The sequence below is a fragment of the Callospermophilus lateralis genome, chromosome 11 (genome assembly GCF_048772815.1).
Source record: "Callospermophilus lateralis isolate mCalLat2 chromosome 11, mCalLat2.hap1, whole genome shotgun sequence".
In the NCBI taxonomy this organism is placed as follows: Eukaryota; Metazoa; Chordata; class Mammalia; order Rodentia; family Sciuridae; genus Callospermophilus; species Callospermophilus lateralis.
The window spans coordinates 48,706,734-48,726,428 of record NC_135315.1 but is presented as its reverse complement, the minus strand read 5'-3'; the positions used below and the strand labels follow the sequence as shown (position 1 = coordinate 48,726,428).

Genomic DNA, 19,695 nt, shown 5'->3' with positions numbered 1-19,695 from the left:
ATAATTTGTAGTATTAATGCTCAGGTTAGTGTCACCTTGTGGGGCTAGGGCAGTGACTAGTGATTGGAAAGAGGGTTGAGATGTTGCTTGATCTGAGTGCCGGCTACATAGATGTGTTCATTTTGTGTGCATGGTTTGTGATGTATGCACTTTTTGATATGTCATACTTAAATAATAATTTTAAAAGGAAAAAAATTGCTTTTATTTAACCTAAAAAAAATGTCTTCCTTTGATCAGGTTTTGGAAATCTCAAATGGCTAAGCTACTACAATCTCCACCCAAGTTTCTGCCCTCAGAGTGGCACATCTCTAATAAGAATCAGTACCACAGGGCAGAGGCCCAGAGGTCCCAATCAGAACGCCTGGTGGCAGAAAGCCAGAGGCTTGTGGATGAAATTGATAAGACCACAAGGAAATCTCAAAGTGATGCGAACAAGAAAATTGGTAAGACCTCCCATATTCAGATGAGGCTACTGAGTTTTGGCTATAGTGTCACATTCAAGTGTGGCAATGTATCACTCTTGAAGTATTAGGTGACATCCTGTATATTCTCCAGGCTCTGTGTTTTAGCTCACTGCTCTCAGACAGACACATAGTAACTCAGTCTGATTTTCAGCCATCTGCCAGCCATCATTGATTTGGTACAGGTTTAGAGATCTGTGGATCTATGCCCTGGGAATGATCTGCTTTTTAGGGGCTCCTGGTTAAAGAGGAGAAAGATATAAAAGTTGGTGTTCAGACTATAACCAGATAGGTGCTGGAATAGGAAAATTAAGGTAGGGATGGGGTAGGAATTGGAAAATTGGGAATGTTTTCCTAGAGAGAAAGGAAGAATAATTTTCTTAAGGAAGAATAATTTTCTCTTGACAATTCCATACTTAAAAATGGTATTTAAAGAATAGTACCCCTAAATAAGTAAGAACAAAAATAAATATAAAGCAAAACAAGCAACATCTCCTGAACACCAAAAGATGATAGGCCAGAGGCTACAATTCAAATATCTGTAGTGGCCAGGTAGGTAACAAAGGGGTTGGATGTAAGACCATAGTGAGTGGTGACAACTGATTTTCAAGCTCTAAATTTTAATGTCATTGATTCATTGAATAATTTAGAAGCTTAGCCATTTATAGTGTCATTAAAAAACATCAAGGGCTGGGGGATGTAGCTTAGTGGTAAAGCATGTGTTTTGTATGTAGAAGGCCCTGGGTTTGATCTCTAGCACTGCAAAAACATAACAATAACAATAATAAAAATCTCATGCTTAGGAATAAATCTAACAAAAGATGTGCAAGAGTTCTACACTGAAAATTACAACCCATTATTGTAAAAAACTAAAGTGGTTATAAATAAATGCAAGGATATATGAGTTAATGGATTAGAAGAATCAGTATTTTAAAGATGCCAATTCTCCCTAGGTTAATCTATAAATTCAGTGCAATACTAATAAAAAAAAGTCTCAGCAGAATATCTGGTGAAACTGGCAAACTGTTTCTAAATTCATGTGGCAATACAAAGGGTCAAGCATAGACATGACTAAGTTCCAGAATAACACAGCTGGGAGACTGTGGATTATAAGACCTATTCTTATAAAGCAACGATAATTAAGGCAATGAAATATAGGCAAGGATAGACAAATTGACATAGGAACAAATTGACAAGGATAGACAATGAGACATAGTGGAGAGTTGAGAAATAAACCTACACATTTATGTTCATCTGATTTATGATAAAAGCAATACTGTAGTGTGATGGAAAGGGATCGTCTTTTTTAAAATTAAAAAAAAATTTAGATGTTGATGGACTTTTATTTTATTCATTTATTTATATGCGGTGCTGAGAATTGAACCCAGTGCCTCACACATGCTAGGCAAGCACTGCACCACTGAGCTACAACCCCAGCCCCAGGATCGTCTTTTCAATAAATTGGCCAGTTGGACATTCACATGAAAAAATTATATCCCAAGCCCTACTTCATATCATGTATTAAAAAATCAAATTGAGGTGAGTGCATATCTAAATGGGAAAGATAAACTAATAAAACTTTTAGCAAACATCTTAATGACTTGGAAAAGGAAAAAGATGTCTTATTTTTAAAAAACCATGAAAGCAAAAAATAATAAATGAGATTAAATTAAAGGGTACATTAAAGAAGAGCTGGTTGAACTTCATTAGTCATTAAGGACATGCAAATTAAAACCACAGATTGAATGTCATTACACACCCACAGTGACTGAACTGAAAAAGAAAGGAAAAAGAAAAATCTAAACATTAGGAAGGATGTGGAGTTACTGGAACTCTCTTCTGGTGGAAGTATAAATTATTATGACCACTTTAGAAAGCTTTGGCAGCATCTACCAAAGTTGGACATGTATAACCTTTCACCTTGCCATTCCATTTTGAGGTACCAGAATCCATCCATCCATCCATCCATCCATCCATCCATCCATCCATCCTTTCCTTTATTTGTTCATCTGTTAAATAGTCCACCACATGCTAGATTTACCAGAGTATAAAGCTGAAGATAGACACATTTTAGTAATTGTAAGATATAAAACACAAAAGATAAGTTAATAAAATTATTCCATGTTAGCCTGGACTAAAGCAATGGTTGAAAAGATGAAGAGCAGAGGTGGTCAATAATTAGCATGTTGGATCCGAGAATTAATTTTAACAATGGAAGACAAGGACAAAATAATAAAGGCAAGATGCAGGTGGCATTTATGGGGAATGAGAAGAGGTCCAAGTTGAGGTACAGAGTACAAGAAGGGGAGCAGCATGCTGAAGACGGGTGGACCTGAGTGGGAGTCAAGATTGAACCCTGAGGCTGGGGATGTGGCTCAAGTGGTAGCGCGCTCGCCTGGCATGCGTGCGGCCCGGGTTCGATCCTCAGCACCACATACAAACAAAGATGTTGTGTCCGCCGAGAACTAAAAAATAAATATTAAAAATTCTCTCTCTCTCCCTCTCTCACTCTCTCTTTAAAAAAAAAAAAAAAAAGATTGAACCCTGGCTGAGGGAGACCTTGAATTTGGAAGGTCAGTTCAGTAAGTAGCTATTTAGAATTTAGGAGGCAACATGAGGAATCTAGAGACATCACCTTAAGACAGGAAGTAGACTACTCAAAGAAGATGTTGAAAGAGAAGAAAAGAGGGCAGAGAATGAAAAGGATTTGGGGAAGTGTTGGGGAACGAGAGCTTGGGTGGAAGAACAAAAAGATCAAGGTCAGGAAGGACAAAAAAACGGGGGCTCTGCGGGCGAGGAAGTCTTGTGTTGTATCCAAGTCTAGTCAAGGAGGCGGAGAGTTGAATAAGAAGGAATTTGAACTGGTGACTTGAAGATTATTGGGGACCTTGGAGATAACAAGTTTAATAGAGAAGGTAGTGAAGGTTGCAAGGTGGGGGTGGAAGTAAACTACAAAGTAAGCGGGGAGACTTCCTTTTACAGGGTGGATGGAACACAGACGATGGTCTCCTCTCCCTTTTCAACTTCCAACAAATAGCAGTAAAAGATTCATGCAAGCTATGTCTCCAGAACAAGGAGACAGGTGGAAGGAAACAATAGTAGCCTAGTGATGAGAAGAATTTTGGAAGCTAGAAAGCAATAAGTCAAGTGGTGACACACTCAGGAACTGCAGAAGGCCAGGAGGGGTAGAGGACAGTGAGAATGTTGCTGATTGGTGCTACAGAAGCTCATTCAAAGCAGTCGATTTGCCAGGTTTCCATGAAATATTCACAGCCGGATAGATCCAAGTTACTTCTGCAGGTGGAGCTTCAAGAAAGAACCAGAAACCAGATGGGTTGAAAGTGTTTATCAAAAGCCCCTTCTCCACCCCACAGAAAGCTCAAAGCCAAAGGACTCAATGAGAATCTGCTGCTGAATGGTGGTTCTTCCTGCTAGCTCCCAGGACAATGGTAGTGCAACTTGTTCCCCCAGAGAGGGGAGACTGAAAGGTTTTTCTATGGAGAAAATAACTGGTCCAAAAAGAAAGCTCTACCAATGCTAACCTTTGGGCGTTCTCCAGTGAGATTCCTAGACTCTGCCTGATCAGTTTGTACAATAAAGCATTCTGGTTGACAAATGGAGCCCCTGGTTAGCCTTTTAGCACACCATTCTTAAATCAGGTGAGGACTACTGTGTAAGTCAGCTCTTTGTCATTGTGATAAAAATACCTGACAAGAACAAATTAGAGGAGGAAAAGTTTATTTTGGGCTCATGATTTCAGAGGTCTCAGTCCATAGATGGCCATCTCCATTGCTCTTGGTCTGAGGTCAGGCAGAACGTAATGGCAGAAGGGCTTGGTTTGGTGGAGGGAAGTTTTCAGCTCATGGTAGCCTAAAAGGAGAGAGAGAGATAGATATCATGGATCGAGAGAGAGAGAGAGAGAGAGAGAGAGAGAGAGAGAGAGAGAGAGAGATAGATCATGGTTCTAGGGACAAGATATAATCCCAGGACATACCCGCCAATGACCTCCTTCCTATAGCTATGCCCCACCTCTTACAGTTACTACTCAGGAATCCATTCAGATTATTAGCCCATCAAGTTGATTAATCCACTGATGAGTTTACAGTTCTTATCATCGCCTAAAAGCCCCACCTCTGCACCTTACTGTACCAGGTACCAGGTACCTAAAACATGTGCTTTTCAAGGGGACATTTCCAAATCCAAACCATAACAATCACTAAACGTTTAAAGAAAACCTCTTTAACAGAGCAGACAGAAAGGGTAATTCAAGGAGGAGGGAGAAATGCAATCTAGGAAATGGGAGTCCAGCTCATGAGAAGTGTGAAGCAAAGTCATAAGATGGTAATCGTTCAGAATGTTATGGCTAGATTGCAAAAAATTACCTAGTTGATCTGAAGGCAGGAGACAGAACCATTTGTATTCACCAAATGGCAGTCTGGATTCATCAGCTGGTGGGCTGTAATGCCAGATTTGTGGGACCCCAACAGACCTCCAGGAGCCGAATCTGATGCAATCACACAAGAGTCTTTATTGCAAGCTCGAGCCTGGACTCACAACCGTTTCCGAAGCCGCGGTCCCAGGGAGTGAGTCCTGTCCTTTGTTCAATGAGGATTTATAGTTTTTTGGGAGGGATACTCTATGCGTCCCAACACCACACAGCAAATCATTCCATACAGAGGGAAAATCAAACAACAACTCTTAACATTGATTAGCACATTTACTGGCGGGAACAAATTGGATAGGGGTGATTGAATAGTACAAGAGGGGGATTCCTTTGAACTGATCGGTTTAAGCCACGAGGGGTGTACATGTTAAACTACTTGGTTTCACAACATGTTATCAACCACCATAAACTACTGGGGGGTCATCTGGCATCCCAGGTATTTTCCCTGTCTCATGCTGATTGATGGTTGCTAGGGGGTTGCTATGGGTCCTCACCTAGCCTAACCGAGTCAGGGACACCTGGCGCTGCAGATCTCTCCTGTTATTTACAGACAACTCAGCAGGGTGGCTACCTGCCTAGAAAGGCTTCATGGGTTTTCCCTTCCTTAGGACAGGCCTTGAGGTAGAAGCTGCTGTTATTTATTTAATTTCAAAAATGGAGTCACAGTTTCTCAGGCCAAGGAGCAGGCTGCAAGTCTACACCCTTCAAACTCCTCTAAGGGTTAGAGTACACATTTATAGTCCCAAACCACATTAAGTGTAAGTGGCTATTCTATGATTCAAGACCATAAATAAACATCATGAGATCTAAAGTCATCAGCAGAAGGGGAAGTGGGTCAAAATGATCCTAGTTGACTACAAGTTAAAGAATGGTTACTAGCGTCTAGACAATCATTGTCCAAGAAAAATGGGAACCCAAAAGAGAACAATTTCACATTGTATAAGAACTGCCAGGGCTGGGGATGTGGCTCAAGCGGTAGCGCGCTCGCCTGGCATGTGTGGGCCCGGGTTCGATCCTCAGCACCACATACAAATAAAGATGTTGTGTCCGCCGAAAACTAAAAAAATAAATATTAAAAAATTCTCTCTCTCTCTCTCTCTCTCTCTCTCTCTCTCTCTCTTTAAAAAATATGACTAGAAAATAAGTCATTATTTAATGAAAAGGTGATGCAAATATATTGGGAGATGGAAGGATCATGTTGTTTGAGTTGGTTAAAAGCAAATCATGCCAGATGTGGTGGCACATTCCTATAATTCCAGCTTCTCAGGGGTCTGAGACAAGAGGATTACCAATTTGAGGCCAGCCTGGGCAACTTACTGAGAACCTGTCTGAAAATAAGAAATTAAAGGGGCTGAAGATGCACCTCAGTGGTAAAGTATCCTGGGTTCAATCTTCAGTATGCTCAAAAACAAACAAAACCAAAACAACGCCTCCCTCCCAAAAAAAAATCCCCAAAAAACAAAACAAAGAAAATAATTATCTTTCATCATAGGAAATCAATAGATTCAATATTAAACTAATAATGTGTAAATATCAGTGTAAGCAAATGCTAGAAGAAATAATAAAAGTGTTTAACTTGGTTGTTCCCTGAGAGTGAAAGTCTGTGGGGATGGGTCAGAGAATTGTAATACTTTGTGATACTTGTTGGACTTTTCAAGCAATATACATTTATATCCTTTTTTTTTTAATTTTATTTTTTTTTATTGGTTATTCAAAACATTACAAAGATTTCAGAATCTCATTTATATCCTTGATAAAATGAAAAGTTATTACAAACAGTGGGCATTGAAGAATTAGTGTAGAACGATAAATCTGATGTTTAACATGGGAAGAACTGTCTTCCTTTCTGTTAATAAACATCTGTAACGATAAAAAAAAAAAATGCTCCAAGAAACACTGAATGAACATGTCTCAGGTGGTTTCTCAATAGTCCTCTAGGTTGGAAGTCAGTGGTGGGCTGGGTTGCAGCTCAGTGGCAGAGCGCTTGCCTATCGTCACATGCGCAGGCCCTGGGTTCCATCTCTGCAAAAACAGAGAAAAGCTCACAGCAGAGAGAAATATGCAAGAGAAATATACTACCCACTGTAAGGGGGAAAAAAGAGAGGTGATCTTTTGAGAGTCCATTAACCCTGGCGTAACTTCTCTGTGCGCTTCAGAACAGAGACTCGAGGAAGTCAGGTTCTGGAAGAAGGAGTTAGATGACAAACTTGAGCAGCTTGTGAATGAAACTGATGATCTACTCAATTATAAGATACGAGTGGAAAAATCCCTGGAGAGCTTTAAAGAGCCCTTGTTCATCACCGAGAGGTGCCTGGCTTACAGGTAGGAGGGGAGTTTCCTCAATGAGTCATCTGCTCTGGGAAGCGCCATGCTAGGTAGTAAGAGCTGATTGTGCCAGGTGGTGGGTTAGAGTGATGCAGATGAGCAGGTGTTCCTTTAGCACCTGCCATTGCCCATGGTGCTGGGCAGTGGGAGAAGTATATTGGGTTTGGTTCATGTCTAAATTCTGCTCTTAAATAATTTATTATAAGTTAGGACTAAATTTGGTTGTGAATATCAGAAAACTGTAAAATGACATTAGACTCAAACAAAATAATTTCTGTCTTACATGAAGTGGTGTAGAGGTGGTCCGTTCAAGTTGGAATGATATGCCACAGTTTGAAGGTTCCAGGCTTTTTTTTTTTTTTTTTCTATATTGTTGTTTCTCTGCCCATGGCCTTAGTTCCCCAGATTACTTCATGATGTAAGATGGCAGTTGAAGATCCAGCCATCATATCTACACTCTCCAGCAGGTAGGAATAAGTAGGATTTGGCATTCACCATTTCTCCTTGCATACCACTGACTAGAACTTAATCATATGGGCACACCAGTAAAAGCTAAGAAGTGGTTGTATTTATTTCAGGCAACCAGGTGCTTAGTTAAAAAAAAAATTAGGGGTTCTATTGCCAAAGAAGAAAGTGAGTACAGATATTATAGCTCCTGGGAGACAATAAATCTGCTGTGATCCAGGGAGCCACACAGAGGCACCTTGTAATCCAGAGATCACTATACACGCATACCTTTTTATTATTATTTTTCTTCTGTAAACCTGAGTCAGATGATCCTCTGACTCTGGGGAGATGCCGATTTCCAGACCTGTTCCTTGTTGGCAACCCTAGCTGGAGCACCCCGACAGGCCTTCTAGCTGCGAGGATAGCCCCGTCAATCTAGCATATCCTCCACACTGGCTACCGAGTGACTTTTTCCAATGCAGGTTTGTATAGGTCACACCCATGCTTCAAACCTTATAGTTAGAATCCCAGGCCCCAATGGCTTCAAAATAAAGCTTACGCTTCTTACCACAGCAAACAAACGTCATCATGATGGGGTCCCCAATGACCTCTCCAGGCCACAGTAGGGGCTTAGGAGTGCTGAGCGTTTGCAGTTTCCCAAATGCACCATTCCCTGTTCCCTTCACTATCCAGGCCTGTGCAGCAACAAGGCAGCAACTCCCCCCACCCCCAGCCAGATTTAGAGGTGTGTGAAACAAAGGTGAGTGGCAGCTGACCAATTTGCTCAAGTCCACACCCAATTTGCTCATGTCTAATCCTAATGATAATTTAGAGGCTGTTAAATTTATTTAGGATGTACTTACTATGTGCCAGGGACTGTACCGTAAGCTTTTTATCTCATTTGCTCCTTGACATACCCCCATGAAGTACTCATAGTTATCCCCATTTTACAGAAGAGGAAACCAAGGCACAGATGAGTTATGTAATGTGCCCAGGACACACAGCCAGTGGTCAGGAGAGCTTTCCTTCCAGCCATGATCATGCTGGATAGAAAAGAATAAAGCATGACACAGTGGAGTAGGTTTTGGGAATAAAATAGCACGGTGATTGAAAGCATGTATAATACCCAGTTTGTGACACTGGGCAAGTTGCTTAACCTATCTCAGACTCAGTTTTCCTGATCGGTTCTTGAAAAGGTTAAGCAGGAATATTTATATAAAAACCCAGTGCCTGTCACTGTGCTCCATGCTCATTGCGGTAATATTGATATAAACTCAGTATTATAAGAATATTTATTAAAATGTTTATTAAAAGAAAAGTATCTCACTAAATTCAATTCCTCGTCAAAGATGAGGATCAAGGAAGGAAACACATGATGGAAATTCTAAGTCAAAAGACAATGTTCTCTTCGTGTGTTGTGGCCACGCCTGTAATACCAGTGACTCAGGAGGCTGAGGCAGAAGGATCACAAGTTTAAAGCCAGCCTCAGCAACTTAGTGAGACCCTCAGCAACTTAATGAGATCATGTCTCAAAAAAAAAAAAAAAAAAGATTGAGGATGTACCTCAGTGATAAAGTGCCCCTGGGTTAGATCTCCTGTACTCCTCCCCTAAAAGACAGTATTTCCAATGAATAGGTAAAAGGATGAGGCTTCAGGATCAATGGCCAAATTAAGGGGGGAGAAGTCCATTTGATATTTTTCAGGCCCAGTGACCAGTCCCCATTCAATTGTCCTTCCTTGGGTTTTGGGTATTTTGAAGTTGGACAGACACCAACTAGTGTCCATCTTCAAGTGTGTCACCCGGAAGGATCTGGTGATACCCAAGCTGGTCATCCAGGTACCTTTACAGGCCCTGATGTGGGCAGATACCAAACTGTCCCTGCATGCACTGGCTGACTGGCCTCTCCCCCTGGCCAGGGAGAAGCGTGTGGGCATCGACCTGGTGAATGACGAAGTGGACCAGGAGTTGCAGAAGGAGGCAGAGATCATCCGGGGTGTCATGGCCCTGCTGACCCGCACTCTTGAGGAGATAACAGAGCAGATTAGGTATCGCCTTCTGGGCCTGCCCTCCGAGTCTCCACTGTGAATTTTGAGAAGAAGTGGTGCCCACCAAGGCTGGCTCCAGAGGACTGGGGTTCACCACTCCCCCCCTGGGGTGGTGGGTGAGGGTGGGCTGGTATCACTGGTGGTGATGAACTCGGGGACACTGGAGCCCACTGCTGCCAGAGCTGACCTCTTATATCAAAAAAATATCACCAAGGAAGGGAGGATCTTGAAGTCCAGGTTTGGTTATGTCAAGCCACCAAACATCAAATGGCCACGCGGGTGTGTGTTGGTGGGATGGGGAGCTGGGGATGGAAGTGTGGCCACCCTGTCGCAGACCTGGTCCCCAGAAGTTGTAGGTGCCACTTGGGCTTTCCAGAGGGAGAAACCCAGCTTACCCTCCTCTCCCTTCAGGCTGAACCGTTCTGCCAAGTACAATCTGGAAAGGGATTTGAAGGACAAGTTTGTGGCTTTGACCATTGATGACATCTGCTTCTCACTCAACAATAACTCACCAAACATCAGATATTCTGAAAACGTCCTGAGGATCGAACCCAAGTAAGTGAGGCCCTGATGTTGGTAATGTTCCAGACCCCGTCAGGCAGGCAGGACCTGACAGAGCATCCTACCGACAGCCAGGAGCTGGGGAGAGGCGGGCTCAGGGCAAAGACAGGCGCTGACCAGTGCCCACCCAGACACAGTGCCCAGAGGCTTCTCTCTCTGAAAAAGTCTGCTATTACACCTTCTTTTACCTATTCATGTTTTTTAAAAGTAAAAGATCCTAAAAACATGAAAGGTGAGTTAATATTTCCCTCTACCTTTCTTTTTTCCATCTTTCACCCTCCAAGATAACCAGTGTTATCTGTGGGCTCACACAAATAGTTGTATGCACAGTCACCCACTCAAGTATATTTTGTTTAGTTTGCAAGGATGAAAATATACTACATACCTCTTCTGTAACATCTAACTTGCAATTTTCAATTAATATTCAAATCACAGACCTAACTCATTCTAATTTAAAAAAAAATCACTTTGAAATAACTATACATACAGAAAAGTGCTCAATACTGTATAGTTAAGTGGATTGTATTATAACAATACAATAATATCTTTTGCTGTATATCAGTTTACTCCAAAATTTAGCAGCTTGAAACAATAAACATTTTTTTTCCTATGGTTTCAGTGGGTTGAAAGCTGAGGCACTGCTTAGCTGGGTTGAGGTCAAGCTGGCCGTTGGGGCTGCAGCCCATCTAAGGTCCCTTCCAAGGTGACTTGTGATGGCAGGCCTGGGTTCCTTGCCACACAAACTTATCATGACATGACAGTCTCATGACATGACAGCGGGCTTCTCCCACATTGAGTGATCTAAAAGAAAAAAAGAGAGGGAGGGGGCCAGAGTTGTGGCTCAGTGGTACAGCGCTTGCCTAGCATGTGTGAGGCACTGAATTCGATCCTTGGCACCAAATAAAAACAAATAAAATAAAGGTATTGTGTCCATCTACAACTCAAAAAATAAAAGAAAGAGGGAGGTGGAGGGAGAGGGAGAGAACCCAAGACAGAGGCCACAGTCCTTTTTATACCCTAATCCCAGGACTGACATCTCATCTTTCTACTTGTGAGAAACAAGCCAGGTTCCTCCCATACTCCAGGTGAGGAGACTACACAAAGATGGGATGACCAGGAGGCAGGGATCAGTGGGGATCAGCTCAGAGGCTGCCTCCAATCACAACGTGGACAATCCTCATGTAACCAACAACCAGGGCAAGAAAGAAAACATTTCTACCCCTTCACCACCACAGAAACCCTTCCAGTCCCCTTCTGATCAATACTTTTATCTTTTCCATAAATATAGCCACTCTCCTCTCTTCTAAAAGGTTTGTTTTGTCTGCTTTTTATTACACAGCATCATATATATATATATATATATATATATATATATATATATATATATATTCCATATCTGTTTTCTTGCAATTAACTTTGTTTTGAGATTCGTCAATGCTGTTCCTCATCAAACTAGCAATTATTTCTCCCTCCTCCTCCCCCTCCCCCTCCCCCTCCCCTCCCCCTCCCCCTCCCCCTCCCCCTCCCCCTCCTCCTCCTCTTCTTTTTGTATTTGTATGGGCTCATGGTTTCCTATGTTATCTAGTTTGTTACAACCCGTTACTATTTATTATTCTGATGCTCAATTTGTTCCTAGTCGTATGATCTAGACCAAGTTACTTCATTTTCCCAAGACTTAGTTTGCTTCCTCTGTAAAAAAGAGTTATAAAAGTCAGCTCACTAGGCTGTTGTGAGGATTAAATGAGGCAGTGTCTATAAGGTGCCCGTCCAGTGGGAGGTTTCCCAAAGATATTGCCATTGACAGAGCACCGTTCTCTCTCCCTGGAGACAGGAAGAACATTTTAGGTGCTTCTGCTGGTGGGGCTGGTGCCCCTCCCCGCCCCTCTTCCCCAGCCCAGACGTGCTGTGAATGCCTGAGTGTGGGGGTTGCGTTTCAGCTCGGTGAGTCTGGAAGACTGGTTGGACTTCTCCAACACCAACGTGGAGAAGGCTGACAAGCAGAGGAACAATTCCCTGGCCCTGAAGGCCCTGGTGGATAGCATCCTGTCCCAGACGACCAGCGATCTGCGCAAGCAGTGTGAGGTGGTAGACTTGGCATTCGAGAACGGGCTGAAGGTGATCAAGGATGCCAGGGACAAGCTGGCTACTCATCTGGCCAAGGTGAGGCCCCCTGAGGATGGGGAACAGAGAAGAGTGGGTTTGGGAGGTTTTGCCATGGAACCAAAAAGGCCATCTGGGCTGGGCCACTGTCATCCTGGTTTACCTCATGAATAAGGGTCATTTGCTTCTCTTCATCTTAGCAGCAGGCTTTGGGTTTGGGGGGACTGGAGTGCAACTTTTCCCCACTCTGGGTTTCCACTGTCAGAGATACGAGGAATATAGCACAGAGGCAGGAGATGGGAGGCTTGGGGGGTCCGGCTGGCTCTCTGACATCCCAGGCTTCAGCCCTTTTTATGTGACATGGAGATATGAGCTGCCTGGTCTCAGACATCTTTTATGACTCTGTTGATGCTACCGGCTTCTCCCAACCCAGCTGTCACTCTGGGCCTCTGGCCAGCTGTCCCTCCCATTACCTAGGTGTGCTCGTAAACTAGCTTTTGGGGTTGGGGGCGGGAGGGGAAAAAGGCTCTGAGTTGTGGAATTTGCAGATTTCCATGAGGTAAATATTTGCACTGTGGTCAGTTTTGAGCTACCCATTGAACAACGGGCGGGCAGAGTTGCTGAATACCTAACAACAAGGCTCCAGCACAACTTCCTCACCGTCCCATCCTGGATCCTGATGAACAGCACCCCTGACCCACACCCCAGGCTAAGCCATCTAGAGGAACCGTGCTACATTTGGTCCAAATGTAAGAGATGGGGGCCAAACTCCAGTCTGGTGATAGCTAGCTGGGTTCCTTTAGCGGACACCTCAAGCTTTCTGAGTCCCTTGCCTCAACTCCAACATGGGAGTTGGGGCTCTGCATTCCAGAGAAACAGAGTCTAGGGAACTGGAGTCCAACACAGTGCAAGCCATATATGTCATTTTACATTTTCAAGTAGCCACTTTTTTAAAAAAAGCAAAAAGAAACAGGTAAAATCAATTGTCACGTTTTATTTAACCTGCTATGTAAAAAAACCCCAAACAAAACCCTATTACTTCAACATATCTTCAACATAACTAGTGATATATATTAATTTGGGGGGGGGAGTAGGACAGGGAGTGCTGGAGTTTTAGCCCTGGGACTCTTTACCACTGACCTACATCCTCAGTACTTTTTAGCTTTTGAGGCAGGATCTTGCTAAGTTGCTGAGGGTCTCACTAAAGTTGCTGAAACCGGCCTTGAACTTATGATGCTCCTGCCTCAGCCTCCCAAGTCACTGGGATTTCAGACATGCACCACTGTGCCTGGTTATTTCACTTTTTTTTTTTGGTAAACCAAGAAGTGTATAGCTATCCCTTGATATTTTTAGGGACTAATTGCAGGACCTTCCTTGCATACCAAAATTTGTGGATGCTGAGTGGTTTTATATAAAAATGGTGTGTAGTAGTTGCAGCTAATATATATACATCTTTCCATACACTTCAGTTCATCTCCAGATAATTTATAATCCATAGTGGTATAATACTATGTAAATAGCCGTTACGCTGAATGGTTTATGGGATAATGACAAGAAAAAAGTCTGTACGTACTTAGAATAGACATGATTGTTTTCCAAATATTTTCTATCCATGGCTGGTTGAATTGGCACATGCAGAACCTGAGGATGCAGAGGACTGTCATTTGACACTAACAGCACAGCTCAGTTAGGGTTAGGCACATGTAACACACTCAGTGGTCACATGTGACCAGTGGCTGCTAGGTTAGTCTTTACTGTGGAAGGGTGTTAAGAAGGTTCATATAAGAGGGATGGGCTTAGAGACTGTGGGCATCAAAATTTAATCCGAAATCATTTTAATATTCAGAACAGTTGTGGTGTAAGAGGAAAGAACATATATATATATATATATATATATATATATATATATATATATACACATATATATATGTATACATATATATACATACACACACACACACAAACACAAACATATAGTAATACAGGTCTACTAAGAAGAAGAAGGGAATTATGTTTTAGAGAGAAATGTAACATTGCTTTGTTGGGATTCAAAGTTAATGTTTTCTATAAATTCGTTTGCAAATATTCATCTGTTAATGTTGATCTGTAGTGAGACTTTACATAATCCATCTCTGAAAATATCTTTGCATTCAGATAGGTACTGCCAATTTATGCTAACAAGTTGTGAGCATATGATTTTAATTGAACATATTCATTACTTGGAAGGCATTTATAGAATGCTGTGAGAGTCTTCTGGTGTTTGCTTTTTAGCATGTCATTCATTACCTTTCAGATTAATCACTTCCCATTGAAGATGAGGTAGAAGCTCCTTAACTGAACAAGTTAAGTGGATTTTGAAATATGAAATTTCCTTTGGACTTGCTGTGAGGTCCAAGAAAACACTACTGGAACTTGGAGAATATTTGTTGCAGATTTCTGTGGGAGTAGTGGTCTTGCTTCTTGTTTTAACATTTGCTAGCACAGGAAATGCATAAAGCAGGGCATCATTTGTAATTAAAATCATGGTTAGTTTTTGAAATGACTTAGGTTGGAACCCTCAAGAAATATGAAGTCTGTGGCAAAAGCTAATTGAGGGTATCTTTTTTTAAAAAATTTTTTTAGGGTGATTTTTTTTTTTAAATGTCAATCTTGGTCCTGAGCTAAAATTAATCACAAGAAAATCTTACCACTACTGAGACATTGAATTACTGAGTGGTAGGACAAACTAGGATATTCAACTTCTATTTCTGACAAAAATTCACAGAAATATAATGGTTGAGAGCTAATGAAGTTCACTGTTGTGGATGTTGACTCAATATCACATGATAGATCCAAATATTTTCTTAGAAGTTCCTTCTGATGAATAATACAATTATAGGCTCTAAATAACGTATTTTTCGCACGCTCTATAAATTTGTTCAGTCAAGCCTTTTTCTGTTCAACACCACTTCTTAGCAGATTCCACTTCATGTTGTACTTAATTAGCATTTTCTCTACTTTTTGAAAATACTTATGTCATGCAGAATATATTCATAGAGCTAATTATCTAGTTACTTCAAACTCAGCATTGACTCCTTGAATAAATGTCACTAGGCAGTATCAGAACACCTGTCAACTCATTAAGGAGAACCATCTCCAAATGACTTGCCTTTTTTCTTAATTGATTATTAATCTACTCCCTATGCCCTCAACACTTTGCAATCGTTTTATAGAAAGACTAATGGTCTCAAATAAGTTTATATTCTCTGGACACACTTCCTTAGTCACTGCAGTCAAACATGATTTCATTAGCTAGCAAACGGCTTTCCTTGCCTGGCTAATGAATGAGCCATTGGGAACTTTAATTTGATTGCAGCCTCATTTTCATTTTTGAGATGCTCTGCAGTGATGAGATATTCTATTTTAAATTTTCTAATTTTTCTGATCATTGCTTTCCTGTGAGTTGAGATTATTGCGATCAATGCTTAGTCTGAAAACTTATTGTACTTTTTCGGCACAGCTACAGTGTCAGTGTATAAATGCACTGATTTGACATCTAATTCATTAACAAAACCTATGCTCCACTGGGCCATTAAAATGCATCACATGAAGCCCAGTTTTCTTGTTTTAACATGATGGGTATGCTCTGTGCTATGGTTTGACTGTTTATGACCCTTCCAAAATTTATTTTGAAACTCAATCTCAATCAACAGTGTTAAAAGATGGAACTTCAGGAGTGATCCTAGTGGATGGGATGAAAGCCTTAATAAAAAGCCAGATGGAACTAGTAAGGCCTTATTGCTCTTCTGCTATCCATATGGGTGGGTGGTCATTCATCTCCTCTTAAGGTCTTTGCAACAGGGTACCATTTTGAAACAGAGAAAGTAGCCCTCAACAGACGCTGGTGCCTTGACCTTGAACTCCCTAGCTCCAGAATTATGAGAACCGAATTTCTGTTCTTTATAAATTATCCAGTTTCAGGTATTTAAAAAACAGCAGCAGGAATGGACTAAGACATACTGGAACTAAAACAAGAAAATAAGATGTCATGGTATGTGTGGTGATACGTGGCTGGAAGACTCTCAAGTTACATCCATGTCACTGTGATTTGCAGTCCTCTGGGCAACACTGCAAAGCAACCACATACAGTCTGTTGCAACCCCTTGGCTCTGCCACTGTAGTAGACAGAAATAAACGCGTGAGCATGGCTTGGTTCCAATACCACTTTATTTATTGACACTGAAAACTGAGCTTTATGTAATTTCCACATGACATGAGATATTCTGCATTTGATCGTTTCAACCATTTATAAATGTAAAACTTCTAAGTGAATAAAAAGATAAGCCACAGTCTCAGATGAAATATTTGCAGGGAACCTATCTGATAAAGGACTGTTATCCAAAATATACAAATGGCTCTTAAAACTCAACAATAAGGAAAGAAACAGCTAAAAATGGGCAAAAGATCTGGACAGAAACCTTATGACAAAGATAGAGCAATGGCAATTAAGCATATGAAATATGTTCAACATCATATGCCATTAGGAAATTGCAAATTAAAAAAAAAAACAATAAGATACCTCTATATGCCTATAGAAAACTCCAAAATATGGTAAACATCAAATGCTGGTGAGGGGTTGGGGCAATAGCAACTCTTGTGCAGTCCTGGTGGGAATGCAAAATGGGACAGCTGCTTTGATAGACAGTTTGGCTTCTTCTTACAAAACTAAACATACTCTTACATTATCAATCTCATGTCTTAGTATTTGCCCAGAAGAGTTGAAAATTTACGTTCACACAAATTGCTGTACATGTTAGTAGCAGCTTTTTTTTCTTCTTGGCTTTTACTGGTGCATTATAACTGTGTATAATAGTTGGGTTCGTTTTGACATAATCATGTATGCTTGGAATTTTATTTATTCCATTTCAGTCCCCAGTGCCCCTGCTTTCTCCTAACTTCCCCCTACCCCCTTTTCCTTCTACTTTAATGGTCTACTTTCCACTCATTTCCACTGTGTATAAATATACCACAGTGAATAAAATTCACTGTGGTATATTTATACATGCACATCACATAATTTTGTCAAATTCTGTATTTCCTCCCCTTTCCTGTACTTCCTGCCTCTCCCTCAATCTCCTTCTATCTTAGAAATATTCACTCAAGTATCTGAGACTGAAATGACATATGATCTAGGTTTTGCTGATTGATGGAGGACCTGGGGAGAGGGAGATATGGATGAAACAAGACTGGCCATCTATTGATTACTGTTTATATTGATATGGGTACATGAGACTCATTAGTCTATTTATCTTGGTGTATGTTTGGAAATTTCCATGGTACAAAGTTAAAAAAAAATACAAAACAAACTAACTCAAGGAAGAAATGCGTTTTTTTTTTTTTCCCCCTTTGTTGGTACTGGGGCCTTGGGCATGCTAGACACATGCTCTATCACTGAGCAACATCCCCAGCTATAACTAAATAGTATTCTTTTTTTTAAAAAAATATTTTTTCGTTGTAGTTGACACATACTTTTATTTCTTTACTTATTTTTATGTGGTGCTGAGGATCGAACCCAGGGCCCTGCATGTGCTAGGCGAGCGCTCTACCCCTGAGCCACAACCCCAGCCCCACTAAATAGTATTCTTAAAAAAACCAAGTAACTTGTGAGTGATCTTTCTGTGCACAAAGCCACCCTCAAGAACACTGACAAAGTTCAGATGGCTCTGTCACTCTCTCCCCAGGCCTCAGGAAGACAGGGAGTTCATAGGAAATAGTCTCTGCTCCTATCTGAAGGTGCTTTGTACCCAGGTAGTGAGGCCTGAGGAGGCCTGGCCTTTGCTGGGGGCCTTCTCTGGGGGTGGAAGCTGTTTACATCACACCATTAGGCTATGAGGTGACAATGGTGAGGTTCTAAGGTCAGATGAGAACCTCGCCCAGCAGCAATCATTGCTTTAGGGAAGAGAGATCAGCCTTATTTTGGGGTTCTGCTCAGACAGAAAGATCTGAGTTCCCTTCTCCCTAACCCACATAATCACAACAGGTCTGCTGTGCACTGTTGAGTTTTGGGGAGTACAACCTGGCCTAATTCTTTCCATAAGGTCATGGAAGAGATTGCTTCCCAGGAGAAAAACATTGCACTTCTTGAAAAAGCCATCCTTGATCAAGAGGGGCCTGCCAAAGTGGCACACACACGCCTGGAGAACAGGACCTACCGGCCCAACGTCGAGCTGTGTCGTGATGTTGCTCAGTACCGACTCCTCAAGGAGGTTCACGAGATCAACCATAATGTTGCACGGTAGGGCAGCAGCCAGGGGCAGAGAGGCCCAGAGTGCCACCCAATCTGGATTGTAACCCTAACCTGGATGGCAAGCAGGGACCAGCCAGTGGCCTTACAGGAAGAAACCTGCTCTGTATCAGAGATTTCCTTCCTCTACTAACTCCAGCCAAAATTGTTGCCCTGTGGGAAATGGATCCCCATGTTGAGATTTTTTTTTTTTCCAAATCCAGATGTTTAGGTAAAATCTGCGGTTTTAAATATTGGCATTTTTATGGAAAAGTCACGAATCTGGCCTAAGGCCACCAATCAGAAATATTTATTCCAAAGAGAGAGGGAAAGGAAGAGCACATACCAATTTGGCCCAGACACCCCCCACCCCCCCCAAACAAAAACAAAAACAAAAACAAAAACAAAAAAAAAGATGCTGAGAGAGAAATCATTCCTTTGTGTTTTCCTTCCTGCAGATTAAAGGAAACCTTGGCTCAAGCTCATGTGGAGCTGAAGGGGCTGCATCGCAGACAGCTTGCCCTGCAGGAGGAAATCCAGGTGAAAGAGAACACCATCTACATAGATGAAGTGCTGTGCATGCAGATGAGGAAGTCCATTCCGCCCCGGGAAGGCGATGAACTCCCGGGCTGGTCCGGGGGCAGCTGCCCTGAGGCCGTCTGCTAATAGTAGGGACAGTTGAGATTTTCATTAAACTACATCATTAAACAATATAAAGAACTCTGATTTCAGGTCGGCAGCGAAACTTTGAGTCAGCCTGCCACAATTTCTGGGGAGGTGGGGGAGGGATTCCAGCTTCCTTGCGGGGCTGAGATGCCGGGGTGAGGTGGTGGTGGGGGATTTGGTGGGCGGTGAAGTTCAATTCTGCCGCTGCTGGCGTGGTGGGTGCTTAGCAGTTCAATGCTAGGCGCAGGCCGCTGATAGTATCACGGGACTCAGGGTGGGGGAGGGGGAGTTCAAGAACGTTTTAATTGCGGTTCATTTTAACAGAGTGGCTGGGCTGGATCCCCTATCCGGGCAGGTCCCTCTTACTCAGGAGATGGGTTGCT

At 41.9% G+C, this 19,695-nt stretch overlaps 1 protein-coding gene across 1 annotated transcript; it reads left to right on the top strand.

Annotated features, from left to right (window-relative positions):
* The first annotated feature begins 253 nt into the window (after positions 1-253).
* Tekt1 (tektin 1) lies at positions 254-19,312 on the top strand. Its single transcript, XM_076871116.1, has 7 exons — positions 254-443; positions 7,062-7,227; positions 9,595-9,723; positions 10,135-10,278; positions 12,222-12,444; positions 18,462-18,658; positions 19,105-19,312. The coding sequence occupies exons 1-7, from the start codon at positions 254-256 to the stop codon at positions 19,310-19,312; spliced, it is 1,257 nt and encodes a 418-aa protein (XP_076727231.1).
* The last annotated feature ends 383 nt before the right edge of the window (positions 19,313-19,695 follow it).

What these genes read in the sequence shown, in the direction of transcription:
- Tekt1 (XM_076871116.1), top strand. Translation starts at nt 254, where the DNA reads ATGGCTAAGCTACTACAATCTCCACCCAAGTTTCTGCCCTCAGAGTGG. An exon ending in TGATGCGAACAAGAAAATTG is followed by an intron (nt 444 to 7,061) that starts GTAAGACCTCCC and finishes TGTGCGCTTCAG; the next exon opens with AACAGAGACTCGAGGAAGTC. An exon ending in GAGATAACAGAGCAGATTAG is followed by an intron (nt 9,724 to 10,134) that starts GTATCGCCTTCT and finishes CTCTCCCTTCAG; the next exon opens with GCTGAACCGTTCTGCCAAGT.